Source organism: Myripristis murdjan, chromosome 3 (assembly GCF_902150065.1).
Source record: "Myripristis murdjan chromosome 3, fMyrMur1.1, whole genome shotgun sequence".
Taxonomy (NCBI): domain Eukaryota; kingdom Metazoa; phylum Chordata; class Actinopteri; order Holocentriformes; family Holocentridae; genus Myripristis; species Myripristis murdjan.
Genome location: NC_043982.1, coordinates 39,745,289 through 39,764,783, shown reverse-complemented (window position 1 = coordinate 39,764,783; position 19,495 = coordinate 39,745,289). Strand labels below are relative to the sequence as shown.

At 40.9% G+C, this 19,495-nt stretch overlaps 3 protein-coding genes and 1 non-coding gene across 5 annotated transcripts; 2 read left to right on the top strand and 2 right to left on the bottom strand.

Annotated features, from left to right (window-relative positions):
- Positions 1-23: 23 nt before the first annotated feature.
- On the bottom strand, positions 24-5,600 carry LOC115356083 (protein C19orf12 homolog). The gene is made up of 4 exons (XM_030047093.1): positions 5,514-5,600; positions 3,469-3,756; positions 1,528-1,702; positions 24-819 (listed from the first exon to the last, which is right to left on the bottom strand). The coding sequence occupies exons 3-4, from the start codon at positions 1,685-1,687 to the stop codon at positions 554-556; spliced, it is 426 nt and encodes a 141-aa protein (XP_029902953.1). The 5' UTR covers positions 1,688-1,702; positions 3,469-3,756; positions 5,514-5,600; the 3' UTR covers positions 24-553.
- On the bottom strand, positions 5,312-19,344 carry LOC115356065 (uncharacterized protein F13E9.13, mitochondrial). Of its 2 annotated transcripts, XR_003927942.1 has the most exons (8): positions 19,298-19,344; positions 18,788-18,867; positions 18,584-18,666; positions 17,496-17,676; positions 16,157-16,307; positions 14,832-14,959; positions 11,671-11,969; positions 5,312-5,323 (listed from the first exon to the last, which is right to left on the bottom strand). XR_003927942.1 is itself a non-coding variant. In XM_030047067.1 (7 exons), the coding sequence occupies exons 1-7, from the start codon at positions 19,327-19,329 to the stop codon at positions 11,779-11,781; spliced, it is 846 nt and encodes a 281-aa protein (XP_029902927.1). In that variant the 5' UTR covers positions 19,330-19,344; the 3' UTR covers positions 10,916-11,778. The 2 variants fall into 2 exon arrangements, 1 of the variants encoding a protein (XP_029902927.1); XM_030047067.1 differs by lacking the exon at positions 5,312-5,323 and having other exon boundaries at positions 10,916-11,969.
- Positions 5,636-10,852, top strand: LOC115356074 (tumor protein p53-inducible nuclear protein 2). Its single transcript, XM_030047082.1, has 4 exons — positions 5,636-5,749; positions 8,480-8,614; positions 8,754-8,913; positions 9,651-10,852. The coding sequence occupies exons 2-4, from the start codon at positions 8,500-8,502 to the stop codon at positions 9,877-9,879; spliced, it is 504 nt and encodes a 167-aa protein (XP_029902942.1). The 5' UTR covers positions 5,636-5,749; positions 8,480-8,499; the 3' UTR covers positions 9,880-10,852.
- Positions 15,370-15,442, top strand: trnam-cau (transfer RNA methionine (anticodon CAU)). Its single transcript has one exon. It is a non-coding gene; the product is annotated as a tRNA-Met (tRNA).
- Positions 19,345-19,495: the final 151 nt, after the last annotated feature.

Sequence of the window (19,495 nt, the reverse complement as noted above, 5' to 3'; positions counted from 1 at the left end):
CAGCAAGTAATCAGAGTCAAACATGCAGCAGCTTTAACACTTTTAATTTCCAATTCATAACCAAAGTGGTTGCAGCATGAGGTATGACAAGACAGTACACATTCTTATCCAAAACAGCTTATTTTCCAGGGACAATATCTACCAGGATAAAAATAGACAGCTGATTGTGATGATGACATTTGCCTGTGATGATAAGGAGAGTTTTGCGGCTCAGGTCACTAAGAACTTGTAATGTGTAACACAGACACAATATAAGTCCTTACAAAGAAACTTGCAGTGATTGGTCATCATAAAAGAGACACATTAAGCCATGGGAAACTATAAATCATGTCAGTTGTATATCAAATGGTCTTGAAAGTGAAACATTCACATATTTTAGGCACTTCTGGTTCATGAAAACTAACTTTGGTGAATAAAAAAGTTGCAAAAGTTCAACCATAAATAGGCTCTGTGCAGCTGTCAGTCTCACTGTAAGTCAGTTAAGGACTGGACAAATTGCAGCGGCAGGTGTTAGCAAAGATGCACTTCCTCCTGTCAGTAAGACAAACTCCTGTCAGTCTCCGTAACGCACCTCAGCCCTCAGCTCCTTGGTGACGTAGTTTAGCAACGCAGCAGTGACCTGCTGCTGCAGCGTGGCATTGCCCATCACCAGGGCGATGAGCTGGGCCACGTCGGTCCAGTCCAGGTTGCCCAAGATGGCCATGATGTCTGAGTAGAGCTTCTGCTGCTGGCTGGGCGGCAGCTCCATCAGGATCTGAGGCAGAGGTTTGAACTGGCCGCTGGTCAGCCAGCTGCCCAGCAGACCGCCCACCGCACCGCCTGCGAGAGAGAGAGGGGGGGGGGGGGCTTATCCACTGTATGTGTGTAAGCAGCACATAACTGCATCAGGTGAATCAAACTTAAGGAAAGGGAAACGGTGCCACCTTGTGGTATAAATTAGGAAATGCAGATCTTACACTCTCCTCCCTTAAAGCCCCACTCCAGTGATTTCAAGACCTCAGCTGTTGCCAAAACTCTTCCTTAGACAACATATCTGAGAAAGTGATGTATGAATTTCTCAGCAATCACAGAGACATGTGCAGCAGTTTAACAAGAGCTTGCTCAGTTGTGTTAACTGTCTATAATTAGTTGCTATTCCCCTTTAAACAGGTAAACCAAAGATTTCCTTGCATGGCTTGTTTGAAACCCCTAGAAGGAGGGCTGTTACACTGGTTGTGCAGGTTCAAGTTTAAAGTTTAAGGTCACTGTTATAGTTTTTATAGAAAACAAGACATCAAAAACATCATCACATAAGTATAGTGTGGTAAAAAGGTAAATATTTCCCCCATAAATACAGTGCAGTAAAAGTATAATGTCTCACTAATTGGGAACACTCAAGTAAAATTCCAGTACCTTAAAATTCTGCTTAGCTGTAGTTCTTTAGGAAATGGTTTGAGTTACTTTTTGCATTTGGGTTTTATGTAATTTACACCTCTAAAGGGAAATAATCTTGTGTCCCCTGTTGGGATATCAGCCTCTGATTCTTACCGACAGCGATTCCTGGAGGCCCGCCGAGCAGCCCGCCTACGAATGCCGTCCCTCCTGCCACCATGGCTCCTTTGGCCGAGCTCTTCACTGCAGCCTTTATCTGGTGGTGAGCCGATATGTCACAGCACAGACGCATGACATCATCCATCCGAGGAGGCATCGCTGCATCAAGGTGCTGGGGAGGCAGGACAACAGACAGTTAACTACGATGAATGACCTAAACGTCTTCCGTCCTGTTAGGAGAGTGTTCACAAAAGATTGCAAACGTCCAGAACTGTAAAGACGATGACAAAGAGGTATTCTGTTGTGTCTTGTTTCCATGTTGGTGAAACAACAGTTTAGAAATGGCATTATTACAAGGATCGCTGGATATGCATTTAAATTTGCATCTAATTTGTGTTTTGGCGTAACCAAAGGCCTGGTGGCGCATTTTTTCAGTTCTTCCAGCACATTCATTTCTAACTCTTGTGGGTTATTATTGAACAGCCAGTCATCCTTTTACTTTCTGTGTGTCAGTCACTCTACATCTACACCACTCAACACGACGTAAGCACACAAGCATTTCGAGATGGCACGCTTGATGTTCATTTGACACCTAGTTACACCCAAATGGAAACTTGGAAACTTCATTACACCACTTCCTATGCTTTGGTGCAAGATGTAGGCTATAACAGCTATTCTTTTTTTTTTTTTGTATAATTATTTTTATTGTTATCCAGATATGCCACAGTTAGTTTTTTGCCTATAAGAGTGATTCTAAAGATATAGCATCTCTGTTACAAGCCAAAAAAAAACAAACAAAAAAAAACAACAATATATAAAACTCAAAATAGCAAAATAAAGTAGTAATAAAATGCGTATGATATGAAAGACCAAAAATAATCAAACAAACAACTAAATAACTCTCCAACCACTAGATAAAAAGTAAATGAATGGTTAAGAGTGCAAGATAAAATAATAAAATAGTAAAAGGAGTACATGTATAGAAGTGAGTGAAACCAGAGTACCGGGGTAATAAAACGAAACAATCAAGAAAACAAAGGGACTAACCAAGAGGCCAAACAGGCTAAATCTAAATAACTAAAATTCAATTAAAAGCCAGGCTAAAACATACAACCAGAAAGTGAAAGGATGACTGACAGCCCAATAATAACCCACAAGAGCGGAGGAGTTAAAAATGAATGTGCTGGAAGAACTGAAAGAAACATCTGCAATCAGAAAAATGCGCCATCAGGCCTTTGGTTACACCAAAACACAAATCAGACGCCAATGTACACTTAGATGCAAATAATTTAAATGCATCTTTAATTATTACGTGCCCACTATGGTTCAGTGATTACGCCATAAAAATCTCACAGTGACATCAGCAGAGATATGTTAAGAAAAACAGAGTGAGCACAAGTTTAGTTCCACTTTCTGTTATGGAGAGACCTCAGCAGCAATACTACAATCCAACTTTTACCACTTTTACTCAGTTTTCTTTCACCAAAACCCAACAAGGCACAGGAACAACAGAGTTTTACAGTTTGTTGTTCTTACTTTTTTCAGCCATGCAATGTTATAAAGAAGCTGTTCAGGTCTGTACAGTTCTGATACAGGGCTAAAGACATTTTAGGTCATAATAACATTATTGAAATAGCTGTTGTTTTACTTCATTTGTTCAGTTAAATCATACGAGGATTTATGTCTGCCAGCAGAAGGGCCAGATTGCCCAATTTAGTGTGGATGTTGGTCTGCCTCAGAGAGGAGAGGACGGAGTGTATCAGTGCAAAAGGTCACCCTTAACTCTCTATGGAGGAGCAGAAACACATGTGACGGCAGGAGTAAGACTTTTGTTACATCTTCACGGCTTTTCTCCGTTTCATTAGCACTGTTTTTTTTTTTTTTTTTTTTTTTTTTCATAAATATCAAACCACATGTGTGGTAAAGCGGGTCTCCCACCTGTGCGGATCTCTGCGCGGTGCTGACCGGGACTTCAGGCGGGGGGCTGCGGGCGTCCCTCGGTGCTGATGCTGCTGATGCTCCGATGTTTCTTCCACACGGGTTTTATCGTCAGCCGCCTCGACTGAACTTAAAACAAAAGATAGTTTCGTTTCCACATCCTGAACAGACCCGTCCGATGAGTTAGGGCTCGGTCGCAAAGAACGACGGGAGGACGGTACTTCCTGTTCAACGGGCTGGAATCAGAGAGTCTCTACGACACGAGATGGTTCACTCCTGCGGTCCAACCTGACACAAAACCACAATAAATGTCAGAATGTCACTGTCAAAAATAAATGAAAAAGAAAAAGGATGATAGATAGATAGATAGATAGATAGATAGATAGATAGATAGATAGAAACACTGAAAGACAGAAAGAAAGAAGGCCAGACAGAAAGAAAGACAGCAAGGAAGACAAAGCGAAAGAAAGAAAGAAAGAAAGAAAGAAAAAGAAAGACAGAAAGGAAGAAAGAAAGACAGAAAGAAAGTCACAAATAAAGAAAGAAAGACAGAAGGAAGACAAAGAAAGTCTTGAAAAACAAAAACAGCTTCATATCACCTCACTTTAGGCTATTAGGTGAATAGGAGGATTTTCCACACAATAAAAACAGGTTAATGTTTGTTTGTCACCTTCACCTAAGTGCAGCAGTAGCCACATCACACGATTTTTTATTGTTTGTTTTTGTTTACATCTACTATAAACTGTCAGAGTCATAATGTTGAAATTCCGGTTACTAAAACTTGTGTCTCCCTCTTTCCTCCTGTCACACACAGGAGATTACATAAACACACAACTACTGATGTTTAAAATGAGGAGTAAAATATTGATCATAATCTAAATTAGGACTAGGTATGTGTAATGTGTGTAGTTCAGGCAAGATGTTGCACATTAGAGGTTTCAAAAAAAGAAAAGAAAAGAAAAGAAAGAAAAGTAGGACAAAATTGTAGTCTAGTGCCATCTGCTGGTGAAACTATGGAAATGTCTCGATTCAACCAGAGCTTTTACCTTGAAAATGTCAGAGGAAACCATAAGTTATCTACTCCTTAAAATGTTGGTCTGTACCAGTATAATTAGTGCCAAACCAGAATGCAGTAATATAAAAAACACACATTACAAATGAGAAACAAAACAGTATCAGTGATGGTTCATCACAATGTACAGAAATGTAGCGACATCAATACACCAGCAGATGGCGCTCACATTGATTTTGAATAAGGATGGAAGGTTTTCTGCTAGTCTTCTAAACTTTAAGTCTGAACTGGTGTAAATTTCCATTTGGGCTGCGGAGAGATATGAGAAGAACAATACCTGTCGACAATTTCCTCCTCAAAGAACAAAAAAGTTACCAATACCATGAACTTATGCAATATTTTGTGTTTAAGTGTTTAAGTGAGTTTATTGTACCTCTTTCTATTTTTCCTTTCTTGTGTTAGATTTGCTTTGTTTTTGCTGCAGTTCCCTCTTTTACTTTGTTTTATTGTCTTAATGCTTCATCAGTTTTTAAGAAATGTTAATCTTCTTTGTTCATGACTTGAAATAAAGATAAAAAAAAAAAACACAACTAAATCTTTTACAACTTTTAAATTCAAGCAATTTCCCTTGACGTCTGTCACACATTTTGTTATAGATAGATAGATAGATAGATAGATAGATAGATAGATAGATAGATAGATAGATTGGCCAAAACTTATTTTTGACTAGCATATGCAGGTCCACTAAAACCCAAGCATTAATCCAGTAAAATTATATAACGCTTACACAGATATTTTGCCATTTAAGTTTCTATTTCTGTAAGTGAACGAAAATATCAGCAGCTTTTTGACCTTTTCCCAACTGGACTCTGCGTATCTGTAACGTCAACTTGTTATTATTTTGTCAAAACTGAATTAAAACATTTTTGTGGCCATCCAGAGCCCTGATGGACAAAACCAACCAGCAAACAAACAAACAAACAGATAAACAAACAAACAAACAAACAAACAAACAAAGAACACACAAAAACACCTCTTATGTTTACGTCCTGCGCTTCCTCCGGTTCCGGGTTGGAATTTCAGCCACACACGCCCCGCCTCATTGGTTAAAACGCGGTGACGTCACGAAACGAGGGCGGGACTCCTGATGAAAAACAACTTTGAGATCAAAACAAACCCCGAGGAGCAGAAACCGAGCTGGATCCAGTTTGTGAAAACGGTCTGAGCCGAGGAAGGAAAAACACTGCCAGATATTTTCTGTCGCGTCAGGTAAGACCCAACCCGAACCTGTCTCTCTTTCTCTCTGCTGTCTCAACACGGAGCGACCAGCGCTGCTGCTTTTGTGCGCCGCTCAGTTTCCTCTCTGCCTTTTGTTCTGACTCAGTTTCTGTGGGACGGCAGCTCGCCAGACAGCCTTCTGTCGGCTTATAACCTGACAAGGATGTTCAACTTATCAGGATGCACTTTACAACAAGCTTGCAGTTTCATCTCAGAAAAAAAAAATCTGATAATTCAGTGTAAACAACAGCGTGTATATGGAATGAAGTCACAGCAGCAATTTTCTGTTTTCCTGAAACTCGATTCTTAAAGCAGTCCAAGATGTAATAGCCTGCCCTGCAAGTTTTTTTTTGTCCCAGTCAGAGGACAGTACAGTATGTCTGTTGGCAGGGAGCGGTGTTTTCATTTTGGACTGACAACAGACACCGACCAGTAGCCATGGAGGCATCCAGGAGGGGATAACTGTGAATATATTTACATAAGTACACCTCTCTATTAATGGATCACTTTGGTTTTGTCTGAAATATCCACAATAAATAACTGATAACAACCATGTGAATATTAACTCTACTACTACTAGACTATTATTAGCTCTTACCACTAAAAATAATAAAATTAAGAAATAAATGACCAAATAGGATATACTATCTTATATTTTGTTTCCAGATGTACAAAAAAGCAAAAGATGTATTTGCATGACATTTTCTTAAAATAAAAAAAAAATCAGAGTACAGTGCATGTTTGTCTGTATATAAAATAACTAAAAACAATTTGAATATGAATATTATCACTATTCAACTAGTATACTATTACTAGGTACTGCCACTACTAATAATAATGACTAAATATGAAATACTTACCTATACTGAACAGTATGTATCAGTGTGTTTCCAAACATACAAAAATAAGCAGAAAGTTGTATTTGCACATGACATTTTCTTAAAATAAAAATGCATGCACAAACTCCTGAGGCTGAAATGTGTACATATAGAATGAACATGATCAGTGTGTACAGTACATGATGTTGTTGTTGTTGTTTTTGAACGTGGGGTGTGATGACTTCCAGCTGACGCGCAGGCTGCAGCACGTCAGCTGGGAGTCCCTGCGGGTTTCAGGGCTTCACGATCAGCTGATTTGACAGATCAGTGTCTATTTACTAGTCACATGCCTCCGTTTACAGGATGTAGGCCCGATAATGGCTGTCAGGTGTTTTTTTAGGTGGTCAAAGAGAAGAAAGTTGGATGACACTCTAATGTGGGTAGATTTGTGGCCTATTGTTACTTTATTGTGACCTTCAAAAGTATAAATTTAGCTTGACACTGGAGAAGGGGGTTACATGGCGTCCCGGGTGGGCCGGTCCCAGCCTGGATATGGTCATGAACTCGGCACAAAAGGACAGTCAGCTGCAGCCTGGGATCACTGCTGCATCATCCAGCTGGAGCTTGTTTACCTCATGCCAGGAAGTAACATGAGCCAGTTTTACAGATTATATAATACTGCTGTTATCAGTGGAATTTCAGCCTCCTGTAGCATGCTGGTCTCTCAATGGCTGGAGTGGCCAGTTTGACCCCAGGTCACTCTGTCCACTAACAGCTTCACTCTGCTCTGATTTCTTATCTGACGTAATGGAGAGAGCGGACCTGCAGCTGACTCTGACGCCTAAATTCTGGCTTTAGACGCACTTGGAGGAAACTGTGCCAAGGGGCAACATGGTAGGTCTTTGAGCTGATAGGGACGGCCACCAGGGGGCGCTGAGCCATCTGGAGAGCAAGGTGTGGAGGCAGCGGGGACAGCTGAGAGTGTGATCTATATGTGGCAGTGCGTTGGCCTTTCTGCTGGCAAAAGACAGGTTTGGGATTAGGGTTCAGCCAGTATGGATTTTCACAGGGCAGATAAGGCTGATATTTTTAGACTGAAGTCACAGATAGCTGCGATTTCTTCACTTATTTTTCTATTTCATGACGGTATTTCTGCAGAATCTCAAGTCTCATCCTAGAGGAAGAGCTTTTGAGAAGTGTTGAGGCCATGGGGGGCATTGAAACTCTCAAATTAAACTTAGACTGATTTGATTCTTAAAGGGGGCACAGCTCTTTAAGGCAGGAGACACACCAAACCTATGCAGTGGAAGCTTGTAGGGAACTTGAGTTGTAGAAGCAGCAAAAGCGATTGAGTCCGGCAGTGGAAAAACAACCACAAATAACTTACCGACTAACTAAATAAATAAATGAATTAACAAATAAATATTAGATGGATAACTAGATAGATAACATAAAATACAATGTCAAATAAACAATAAAATCAGTTCTGGTAATAAAAAAAAATGGAAGTATAGGTAAAACATTATACTATCAATAGTAGTTAACTAAGCTCTTAGTCTATGAGTGGGAGGTAGTATTATTATACAAATAGTGATTTACAGTTTTTACAGCACTTTCTCACAGCTGCGACACCCAGATGTTGCTGGCAGTCACTGTTGCTTACTTAAATATGGATTACTAATTGTAAGTGTGCAAGTACTGTCTCATAATATCTCATAAAATCCCATTTCAGTTCACCAGACAAACCAACCCAGCCTCACTCTCTGCCAAAACCCCCCCCAAAAAACTATCGTAATAATAATTCTGTTTGGATTGCAAAGTATGAATGACTTCCCAACCTGTTTGCTCCTCAGTGCGGTTGTGTTTCAGCTGTCCTTCACACCGACCCGCTGTTCCTTTTCAGATTGCAGTTGAGGTGAAAAGATGATCGGAAAGATCCTTTCCCATCTGCTCGGCAACACCGAGGTTGCAGATGATGACACTTATGAGGAGCTGATGGAGTTTGAAGAAGGAGGATGGGTCATTGTCAATCTTCCAGGTGAGAAATACAAAGCAAATTGAGATTATGTTCCAGTGGATAAAGTCCGACAGTGATAATAATTCATAAGTGATTGGTGTGATTAGACTTATAAAGCTTACAAGTACTGAGCCGGTTGTCCTGGGTCACTCCCCTGCAGAGAGCGGGCCGCTGTCGGCTCCTGAGGTTGACCCTCTGGAGAACCTGCTGATCGAGCATCCCAGCATGTCTGTGTACCAGATGAGACGCAGGATGAGCAGAGAGGAAGAGGAGGAGGAGGAAGAGCTGGGTTCTGATGAAGATGAGGAGCTCTCAGCAAGGTTCGTTTACATGCACAGTGTTGTTTTACTAAACTTGGTTTAGTTTTGTTTGTTGTTATTGCATGTAAAAAAGACACATAATACAAAAAGTATACAAAATAAATCCAGAGCATAGTGACTGGGGAGATGAAAAACAAAAAAAAAAAAAACCAGATGTACAGGAGGAGCCAAAAAACCCATAAGCTTTACTAATGAGAAATACAACATAAAAGCGAATACAAACAAATACATGAAATCTAAGGGATAATGTCATAACTAAAGTCTTACCAGTATCCAGGAAAGATGACTATATTACAGGCTCAACAAATTTATACTAAGACAGTGGGATGGTTATGATGTTGCATTGCTTAATTGATCGAAAAAGAAAAATATAGTTAGTTTCTTAAATGAGTTCAGAGTAGTAGAATCTGATGTGATTTGGAAAGAGGTCCTGAAGAGATTGTCCTGAAGAAAGCAGGTTGGCTCTTGTGAGGCCTAACCAGTTCATACCCCACCACTATCATAATCACAACAGTAGTTTTATACTTAAAACAGAATCGTAAGCCAAAACTAACCCTTCATGGACGTCCAAAACAACATCACCAAACAAAAATGTCCTCACTTCGAACTGATTCTTGCAACGATCGAAGTACAAATGCCACTCACACAGAGCTATCAATCTTTCCTTCAAAGTTGGCTCTATTCCTTGTTGTCCGTTTTATCAGCTCACGTTTTACTGCCTTCCTGTGTCTATCCAGGCCAGCAGCGGTGAGGCAGCATGTCTCCTGGCGCCTGGCGGCCTGGGGAATCCCTCTGCCCTGCCACGTCCAGCTGCTGGCCGTGCAGCGGGCGAGGAGCCAGGCTGAGCGCAAGAAGCTGAGCCGCGGCGCCCTCCACAGGCAGAACCTGGCCAAGACGCGTTTCTCCGCCGCGGAGAAACGCTACGGCCACTTCAAGCAGCCCTGCCAGCGCCTCTACAGCTACTGAGCGGCGTGCACGACTCTCCTCGTGCGGGTGCGCTCCAGGTTGCCTCCATTAGCGGTCGAATGTGCTGCACATAGTCTGAGGGTTTTTTTTCCTGCACTGTTTATCTTGTATATCAGTGCAGTTGAAATCATACTGAGCAAACCAAACAGCATTTCAAAACAAAGTGGAAACTGAATGTTAACCTTGCAGACTTTCTTCTGCATTGCACGACAGGAGCTAGTGCACGTTCAGGTTATCAACAGACAGTGTTCAAGATTTACCACTTCCTCTGACAGTAATCACTGTGTGCAGCCCGGTGTTAGTGTAGGCAACCTGCAGTGTAACCCTCACTCTGTGTGAAACCACTGAACGACGACCCTTGATCTCCTGATATCTCGAACGAAACAGTCTGTCCCTCCGGTTTGATAAGAATGAGCAACACGTGTTGCTCTCGAGTAAAAGCCTTTGTGCAGTATCAAACGAGAACAGTGGAGCTTGTTTGAGCTGTCCAGATTCAGTACTGTAGCTGAAAGTAGAGGTAGGGCTAGCAAGCTGGAAGTGTGTGAAAGGTATTCTGATGTTGTTGTTACTGTTACAAGATGCCGGCGCTGATCAAAATTCGCAAAAGCAAGGATACTTTATTCTACACGAGGATGCAGTTGGTTTGCAGCACAATTTGACAGGATGTTTCTCAGCTGTATCTGGTTTGTTTTGTACGTTGTGCCTTAGATTTAGACTTTGTTGTGACTTGTGTTTGACAGGTTAAAAGCTAATTTCATGAGCTGTACAGTCATCAATGCCATGTGAAAGCACTATATTCTGTGAGTTACTGTGATTGCCTAAGAAAAATTGCTCCTTTGATTTTGAAATGGATTTTCTGCATAACAAATGATGACAAAACCACTGTTAATGTTTTGTATTCATATCATTTTATACTTTGCAGTGGGTACTCCCTTTTCCATGTTCCAACAGTTGTTAATTTTAGAGACATGCTTGTAAATACATTGGAATACTATGTTTTTGTATTTGTATTTATAAAATGTACAAAAAAATTGCAAATAAACCTTGTTTTCTTAACCTGTTGGCTATATGTATTTCATTCGGTGTTATAATTATATTGCAGTACTTGAATGATGAGTTAGTCAACAGAAGATTTATAATTGCATTGATTTAGTTATTTATAAAGTGAAAATCCAAAGCATTTGTGTATTCTGCCTTCACAAAGATGCAAACATTTGCTTATTTTCTAATTTCATATCATAAAATTAATACTTGGGGTTTTCTTGACTGGAAGCAATTTGAAAACATCACCACGGCCACTGCTAACTGCGCATGAGCATTTGAAATTATTTCTGACACTTCTGATTACATGATTAATTGATTAATTGAAAACTGTCAGTGAAAATAATCTATAGTTGCAACACTATCATACAGCTTAGCCAGATGACAAATCATAATATGATGTTTCTGTTAGAGGTTGACCGATTAACTGATCAGCTGATTAATCGGCCGATATCTGACATTTTGGGATAACTGGCTCACAAGACCAATAAACAAAAAACGTCTTATTTATTTTTCATTTCTATGTGTTTTTGGTGTGTTTGTTAGTTTGTTTTCCCAAAATTCAGTTTTTTGAAATTACCTCTGGACATTTAGTTATGTGATTATTCTTTTTTTTTTTATTTAAACAAGTGCACTGCAGACAGAGTGCGGATCTACTTAAGCAAACAATTGTTGAAATTTATCGTGCAAAAACACAACAACATGGTATCGTTATTGTATAAAAGTAATCAGCAGCCTTGATCTCTAAACTGGCCATTGAAAAACCCTATCGGTCAACCACTAGTTTCTACAGGGCGTAATGTGACAGATTTCAACCCACAGAACGAGCCGTCGGTCAACAGCAGACAGGTTCCTCCCTCATTTTCGCAGTTTATGCATCTTGCCCATGAACCTCTGGACTTGCTCGGAGTCGACCGCATTGGCCCAGTGGCCGCCTTTCTTGAAGTGAGAGCCGATGATCATGGCGTTTGCATCAAGGTAACGCTCCACGTTGTCGTAGGTCACTCCCGAGCCGATCAGCACTGGGATTCTCACAGACTGGGACACGTCTGTCAAAGCAAAGACACAGGCATGTACAGAGTAAGAGTTAAATAATCCTAACACACATTTTATTTGCAGAATAGAGTTTCACACCTTTTTAGGGAGATGTAATGCAAATATTTAGAGGACAAACTCAAGGTGAAACATATCAAACTGATATGAATATTAGGGGTACAGCGGTTCACACTTTTCATGGTTTGGTGTATACCTCAGTGTTTATCACAGTTTATATCACGGTTGGGCTTAAAAATTTGAACTGACTCAGAATTTAAGCGTAGCAGCAGAAAGTCTTGTATCTTGTGTTAAAGTAGAAGCAATAGTGAAACAAGGGAAAGTCAGTAATTGGGCCTAATATTATTATTAGTCAAAAGCAGAACAAAATATTGTACATTTGGGGTGGTGAACCTCAGGCCCAGTGGCTGTCTATAGCAAGCTTTTACATTTATCACAGCCCACTGCACTGTGCTAGTAAACACAAGGAGATGAATTTCTATTCTTTTTTTTTTTTTTTAATATTAATAGCAACATTTATCCATTTAGATATACTTTTTGTATTGCACTTATACAGAAGTCCAACCTATCAAATGCAATGTACAATGAGTTGTGGGCAAGGTTCAATAATGATTTAAGGTCAGTTTTTGCTTTTACACATGCTGTGTTTTTCCTTACTTTATTTTAACATTGCATTAGCATTGCATAGAGCCACAGTTTTCGACATCAGTTTCAGTAAAAAAAAAAAAAAAAAAAAAAAAATCAACTGATTTCTCTCTATACAGGTTTGTTTGGTTTGATGATGATCACCAACAAGCTGCACTTGAAGACTAATCTGTGACGGCAATCTTCACAAATCAAGACTTCATTCACTACATATCCAGATGATCCTATATATTGTGATGCTAATCTCAGATTTATGCCCCTGTTGGTGTGTGCTGTTGTTAAATATAAATGCAAAATCTGCATAACTGTATGCCACCGACGTGTCTGAAGGAGGTAAGTGAAACCAGGCTGTCGCTGACTGATACACCCAGTAACCCTTGGACACTTCACAGGAAAATGTCCAAACTGGCAAGTGAGCTCAAGTATCATTTTGTCTGGCCTGTGCCGGCATGTTCAGAAAGAGAGAGAGAGGGGGGGTAGGGGTGCATGTTTGTTTACAAATGTATTCACGTGTGTGTGTGCAGCATGTACAAAATCAAGGCCGTGTGCCTATTTCGCTCTGTGTTTATGGCCTTGTCTGGCTTGCTGGAAACATCTTGCTTAAAATAGCAGCAGTGGTGTGTGTATTAGTAGCCTGTCTGTTAGAGGGATAGGGTCCAGGACGCAGACGCATGAACCCTCCAGTGTGAGGGTGGACCTGGAGACACAGTCATCCTTAACTTAGGTGCCTCTTATCGAGCATGCAGCCAGTCTCACAGCCTCTATGGACTCATCACAAAAGTTCTCGTTAAAGAGTAAACCAAACCCCCAAACTGAAACCTCTGTGAGGCCTGGCATTTAACAGTGAAAAGTAGGGCACTGGACTGGCCATCTGCTTTTGGCTGGCAGGTGATGTCCCTACTTGTTGTATAAACTATGACATCACCAGGCACCAAAGACCAGCCACTAGCACATGGCCAGTTCAGTATCTTACTTTTTACCATTAAATATCAGGCTTTCGATACTGTTTAAAGACAGTCACCAACAACGGATGATTCACAGGTAAGAGCATAAAAGCAGTAACTTCTGCCCAAGTGTGCAAGTATTTGCAAAGTCCCTCAAGAAGAGACTGAATCCTTCAATGGTAAAGGGGCAATACATCAGGATTTTCTCTCCTTTACAACAAAATGACCGTAATACTATACATCTGCACGGACTGGTAGGATTATTGATCAATACTAATGGGTTAATGACTAATCAGTCAGGGTAAGACCAAGGTTTATTGAGTGAAACCATGGGCGTAATACAGTGCATCTCCATGCAAATACAGTATGTGGCTGTCACTGTTGCTTGCATATATTACTGATTGCATGTGCTAATGTGTGTGTGTGTGTGTGTGCGTGTGTGTGCATGCAATTGAGAAAAGGAGTGCCGAGAGAGTAACTGTATAGGCTCTGGGCTGTTTGTGTGTGTGTGTGTGTGTGTGTGTGTGTGTGTGTGTGTGTGTGTGTGTGTGTGTGGTGTTATGTGTCATGTCTGTAAAGTTAAGTAAATGCTAAGCGTTCCCAAACAGCGCACCCAGGCTTCAGACGGGTGCCATATTGGGTGCCTGCTGAACGCTGGTATGAATGTAAAGCAGCCAGCCAATAGACGATCAGTGAACACTGCTGACAGAAACTTTTCCATCAAGCTTTCATATGGAGGAGGGTGCCCCCTGCTGAACAGACAGGGGACTGACTCTATGATAAAGAGGAATGGGTTACCCCACTTTACCCTCTTTCACACTGAGTGCATATCGAAAATGGCTCAAATACTCAGAGCTAATTACATGAATGGAAATCTGTCAGCCTAGCAGCCCTTCTGTCTTTGAGTCAAAACATAACCATCAGTTCTCTCTACACATAACCACTTCGGTTAATATCTAAATTAATTGAACTTTCCCTCATTAATATGCAAATTTATGCAGCAAAATGGCCCCAAATCTAACTCAGATCATTGGACACTTGTGGTGTAAGTGTTAAGTTTTTATCATGTAATGTTCTTTGGTTCTGGCACAGTTCAGTATTATAAAAACTGGATACACATATCACATACAGTAAACAGTTTTAGAATCAAAACAATAGGTTTTTTATATAATTGCTATCCCTGGTGTGTGGAGCTGCATGTGTGTCAAGCAGCAGACAATCAGGGATTTATGGTTTGCAGTTGTGTGTATGGGGTTGCTGCGGCAGCACCTCTGAGCTCCGTCGGGTCGGCCTGCAGCCCGGTGGCCGTTCCTGTGATGATGAGCCCGTCTGAGAGGAAGAACTCGGCGGCTCGGGCCGTCTCCACAATGCTCACGTCTGACGTCACGGCATGAGAACTGCAAAAACACACACATACCAAAACAATGCATTCCACACACAGACAGAGACTCACACAGAGGCGAACGGAGACTGATCTTGTGTCAGAGCAGTGGGCTGAAACCATGGTAGAATTAACATGTTAGGAACACATGATATTGTTCACTCAATTCACGAATTAATTCATTTTTTAATATATGAGTCGTTTAGAATTTTGTGTTATGTTCAATGTGCCCTACAGTCACAACCTATCAAGTGTAATTCCTCACATATACTGTATATATGCACACTTCCTTGGCCAGTAACTCAGACTCTGATTCTGATAACAAACTGTTCACCAAACTCTCAGTTTAAAGACTGTTTTCTTTTTTCAACATTTCTGCTTTACTAGACTGGACGGTATAACCGAACAGGAAATACATGTATATAAGCCTCGTTGGCGTAGTAGGCAGCGCGTCAGTCTCATAATCTGAAGGTCGTGAGTTCAAGTCTCACACGGGGCAGATCTTTACCCAATTTCCCTTTGGGGGATCAATAAAGGATTCTGATTCTGAAAGAGAGGGGATGTCACACGGTAAAAGGCGTGAGCTGGAATCAACGTGGACCTTTGTTAATAACAATATATGGCATGAACCCTCCGGTGTGAGGGGGGGGACCTGCACTCTAACCAGTGAGCCACTGGACCGCACCGAAACTATCAGCATAGAGGAAACATTAGCTGCAAATTCTCCCCTGAAGTGATAATTTTGTATTCATGACTCCCAAAAAAAATGTCTGGCAGATTTTGCTTTAACAATAATAATAAGACGAATACTAATAATGATAATGATAATAATGAGAAGAAGCAGAAGAAGAAGAGGAGGGAGGAGAGGAAGAAGAAAACAACTTCAAGATAAAATCTGCACTTGCTATACTCTGCCAGGCCCAACTGGCACCCATGGTCAAACACTGTGATTTTGCACATAATACAACTTTGGATCTTTTTCACAGAGAAAAGTCTAAAACCATATTGAGAATCTTTGTCCCCAGACCCCAAACTAATGGTATGAATCTTCATTACATGACAGATATGAAGGATTCGTTTAGTAATGAATAGAATTAGTCCTAAATGCCAATAGCGCTGGTATCGGCTCGGCCAGAGAAACATTAATGGTGTTCGTGGATCTCTACAACTATTGTGGTACCAGCTGATCACGGTGCACGGATGAAGATCTCACCTGTGCTTCTTTTTGATATCGGTGAAGATCTGAACATGCTCAGCACCGATCTGCTTGCGGTATCTCAGCAGGTCTCCAGCACACGCATCCAGAAGGCCTTCATCAGCCACGTGGGAGAAGACGTAGCCCTCAGCCCTGATGAAATCCAGACCTTCAACAGTACAACACAATACAGAGCTGGGCTTCACTTAACTGATTAGGACGTGAAAACTGACTGTGGTCACTAGCCACTGAGTCACATGACTGTTTCTTAAGGCTATGTCTGACAGTTCTGTAAGATATTTTGATAGGTAGCCAGCGTTTGTTCAGTCAGTCATTTCTATAACAGACAAAACTATTCTGTTTCATGTAGTTTTTCAATCATGGAGTGTGTTCAGTCCAAAGCACTGATTAGTTTCCTCTCTCCAGCTGAAGTTGGATTAAGTTGAAAATACAGCCGCTGTGGTGTTTTGCTGAGGTGAAACACTGCAGACTCTTGGGCCAAAATAGCAAATGCATGAGGAGCTCTGTTCTGTTTTGTTCTAAAAAAGTACCCACTAAAAAAAGAGCATCCCTCTTATGACAATAATAATAATGATAAATGATAAACTTCATTTTTATAGCACCTTTAAAGCATCCCTGTTATCTCACTCTGCTGGTTTGGTTTCATTTATCATCATATACAGTAGCCCTATTATGGTGATTTAACTACTGCAAAACCTTTAACCCTCCTATTATCTTTGGGGTCAATTTGACCTCATTCAATGTTTAACGGCTCTAAATACATGATTAACATGAAGGTTTTTTTTTTTTGCTTCAGATTTCAAGACATTTTCTAATGTAATGGGGACAAGAAAGTAAACATGAAATTAACATGATGATATGTTTTCAAGACCTGGACACAATTTGCACACATTGGTGTTTCTTTGAGGTCTATTTGAGCCCAGGCTTTTTAGTTATGGAAAACATCAACATTTTATACACATTTGCTTTAGTTGTTTTGGATGACACTGAGATACTATAACATGCCATTTATAATCTTCAAAAACTTCCCTCTGCTTTAAGGTCTCACTGAACATATCATACCTGTAGTAGTGTGAGAAACAGACAGTTAATGTGACATTGTGGGAGGGAAAACATGATTCCCACACGTACTTTGATGCATATGGGGGGTGAGTGGAGGAGATTATGTTTTATTTAAAGGGCTATTTAGGCAGTCAACAAGACACTCAAAGTACCTGACATATAAACTTGGGCAACATTTTTGTGATATCATTTTCTGTAAGTTTAAATTACTTTGGCCAAATTGACCCCAATTGATGAAAAGCAACTTTGAAGGTAACAGGTGGGTTAACTGAACCTGAAGCCAGAGCGACGGCCAGTGCAGGCTGGTTGGCAGCTGACAGTATTTGCACGCCCAGAGGCAGGGATGGACAGAGGCGCCTCACTGCAGCACACACTGCTGTCATACTGGCACAGACCTCAGGGCCCACAGAGAACGAGTAAGGGATATCATGCATGTTCTCAATGATCAGACCATCCTGAAAGAGGTGCACACAAACAATGGTTAGTGGCTTTGACTGTTTGCAGTTTTTTTTCTGAATACTAACAGTGATCCTTGAAGCTCTGTCTCTGAAACCATGAACACCTGTAGCCGATGCATTTACCAAGTGTGTCAAACTGAAAGCATGTTCTCTGCTTTACACTCAGTTTGTCATTTTATAACACACTTCTAAACACTGATCTCTGTATTGTTAAACTATTTTGCCAATTGCCTTTCCACATTTAGCCATGTGAAAACACTTTTATGTGGATAAAGAGTTCACTTAAATATCAGAGCTTGAGCCACAGGTAAACATTTGGTTTGTACAACAACGGAGGCCAATATTGGACAGAGAGGAAGAGGGGTGAGAAGTAGAGGAGGATGAGGAGGAGGAAGAAGTAAGATGAATTCTTATGCCCAGACCCACATAGATGGTGAGATTTTGGCTATTTTTTCTGTTCTATTCTGTAGCACAAATGTTGTTTGTTTCTTTCTATTGTGCTTTTATTTGAGGAGTGTTACAGTAGAACATTTTGAGGGAAAAAAAAAACTTTGTGCCCTTATTTGCCCTTTTGTTCAGAATACACATCCATACTTTACACACAGAGTGTGTTTACTACAAGTCTGACAAAACTTTATTGCAAACTGCTGCCCTGCATAGAGAAAAAGCTAAAGCCACAAGTGGTTTTCATTTATACTATCAGTGTTTAGTTGGTGCTTCATGTGCTTATTCAAATGACGGTGTGTGTGGAGCATTGCTGCTGGTGAGAGTTTTTGCGGTGAGTGTGTAGAGTTTTGCAAAAACAGCAAACAGTTTCAAAGATAGTGCCTAAGCAATCAGAAAAGGCTGTACATGGCTGAGGGATGTAGAGCTGCCAGGCATGCCTGGTTGTGCAGTCACTTACAATGCCTGCGTTATGGTAGATCTCAGCCTCTCTGCATGCTTCTTCAGTGATCTGAGACATTTTCATGCAACCTAAAGGCGTGCCTGGGAAAACAGAAACTTGTTGGTCACATCTGGGATGAGCAGACCATCACAAATGATGGCCTCTGAATCCCACGTTGAGAAAAACACTGGAGAGACAAGACTCACTACAATGTTAGTTTACCTGGGAGAGCTTGGACATGGATCATTCCAATAACTACAGACTTCAGGCGCCCAAAAAGGTCCAGAAATTTCATGACGTTCCTGTTTTGCAAATCAACAGTTCATCAGAAAAAAAAAAAAAAACAAGTCTTGATGTGTTTTGCCTTAACTTAGCACGGGGATCACGTGACCGGCCAAAGGTCAAGTTTGCTCGACTAAACTGTTTTTCATGAAAAAAAAAAAAATCACCCTCACAATCAAGATCAAAATCAAACCTTCATGAAGAAAGTACCTAAAACATCCGTCATTGGACCTGAAAACACATTAGGCAGTGTATCAACTTTTATTAGAAAAGTGGTTTCGTGGATGATGTGGGAGGGAAAATGAGCGGATATGGCAACCCACGGGGGACCGACTCAGAGAGGAAGCCCCGGTAGAAGCACCCGCCGGCTAACATAGTCAAATTATTGACTAAATAATACACGCGTCTAGGATGACAACGAACGCGAACAATCATCAAAGTCCACAGTACCTAAATCCTACGCTATCTCCGAATAATCCCATCGCTGTATTTTGATTAGTTGCCGATTTACAGGCGATGCAGCTCTTTTGTTTACATCTGACAGACTAGCCACGCGGTTCCCGGCTACTTCCTATTCCAAAGCCCCGCCCCCTACAGCTGTCACCCCCCAGCTGTCACGCCTCCTCGTTACCGGGTAATGTTTAAAAA

Excerpts from the sequence above, each read along its gene's own strand:
- LOC115356083 (XM_030047093.1), bottom strand. The coding sequence starts at position 1,687 with ATGCCTCCTCGGATGGATGATGTCATGCGTCTGTGCTGTGACATATCG. Across the intron at positions 820-1,527 it reads GCCTCCAGGAATCGCTGTCG|GCGGTGCGGTGGGCGGTCTG; the intron begins GTAAGAATCAGA and ends TCTCTCTCGCAG.
- LOC115356074 (XM_030047082.1), top strand. The coding sequence starts at position 8,500 with ATGATCGGAAAGATCCTTTCCCATCTGCTCGGCAACACCGAGGTTGCA. Across the intron at positions 8,615-8,753 it reads GGTCATTGTCAATCTTCCAG|AGAGCGGGCCGCTGTCGGCT; the intron begins GTGAGAAATACA and ends ACTCCCCTGCAG. Across the intron at positions 8,914-9,650 it reads GATGAGGAGCTCTCAGCAAG|GCCAGCAGCGGTGAGGCAGC; the intron begins GTTCGTTTACAT and ends GTGTCTATCCAG.
- LOC115356065 (XM_030047067.1), bottom strand. The coding sequence starts at position 19,329 with ATGGGATTATTCGGAGATAGCGTAGGATTTAG. Across the intron at positions 17,677-18,583 it reads TCTACCATAACGCAGGCATT|GATGGTCTGATCATTGAGAA; the intron begins GTAAGTGACTGC and ends CACCTCTTTCAG. Across the intron at positions 16,308-17,495 it reads GGCCGTCGCTCTGGCTTCAG|GTCTGGATTTCATCAGGGCT; the intron begins GTTCAGTTAACC and ends GTACTGTTGAAG.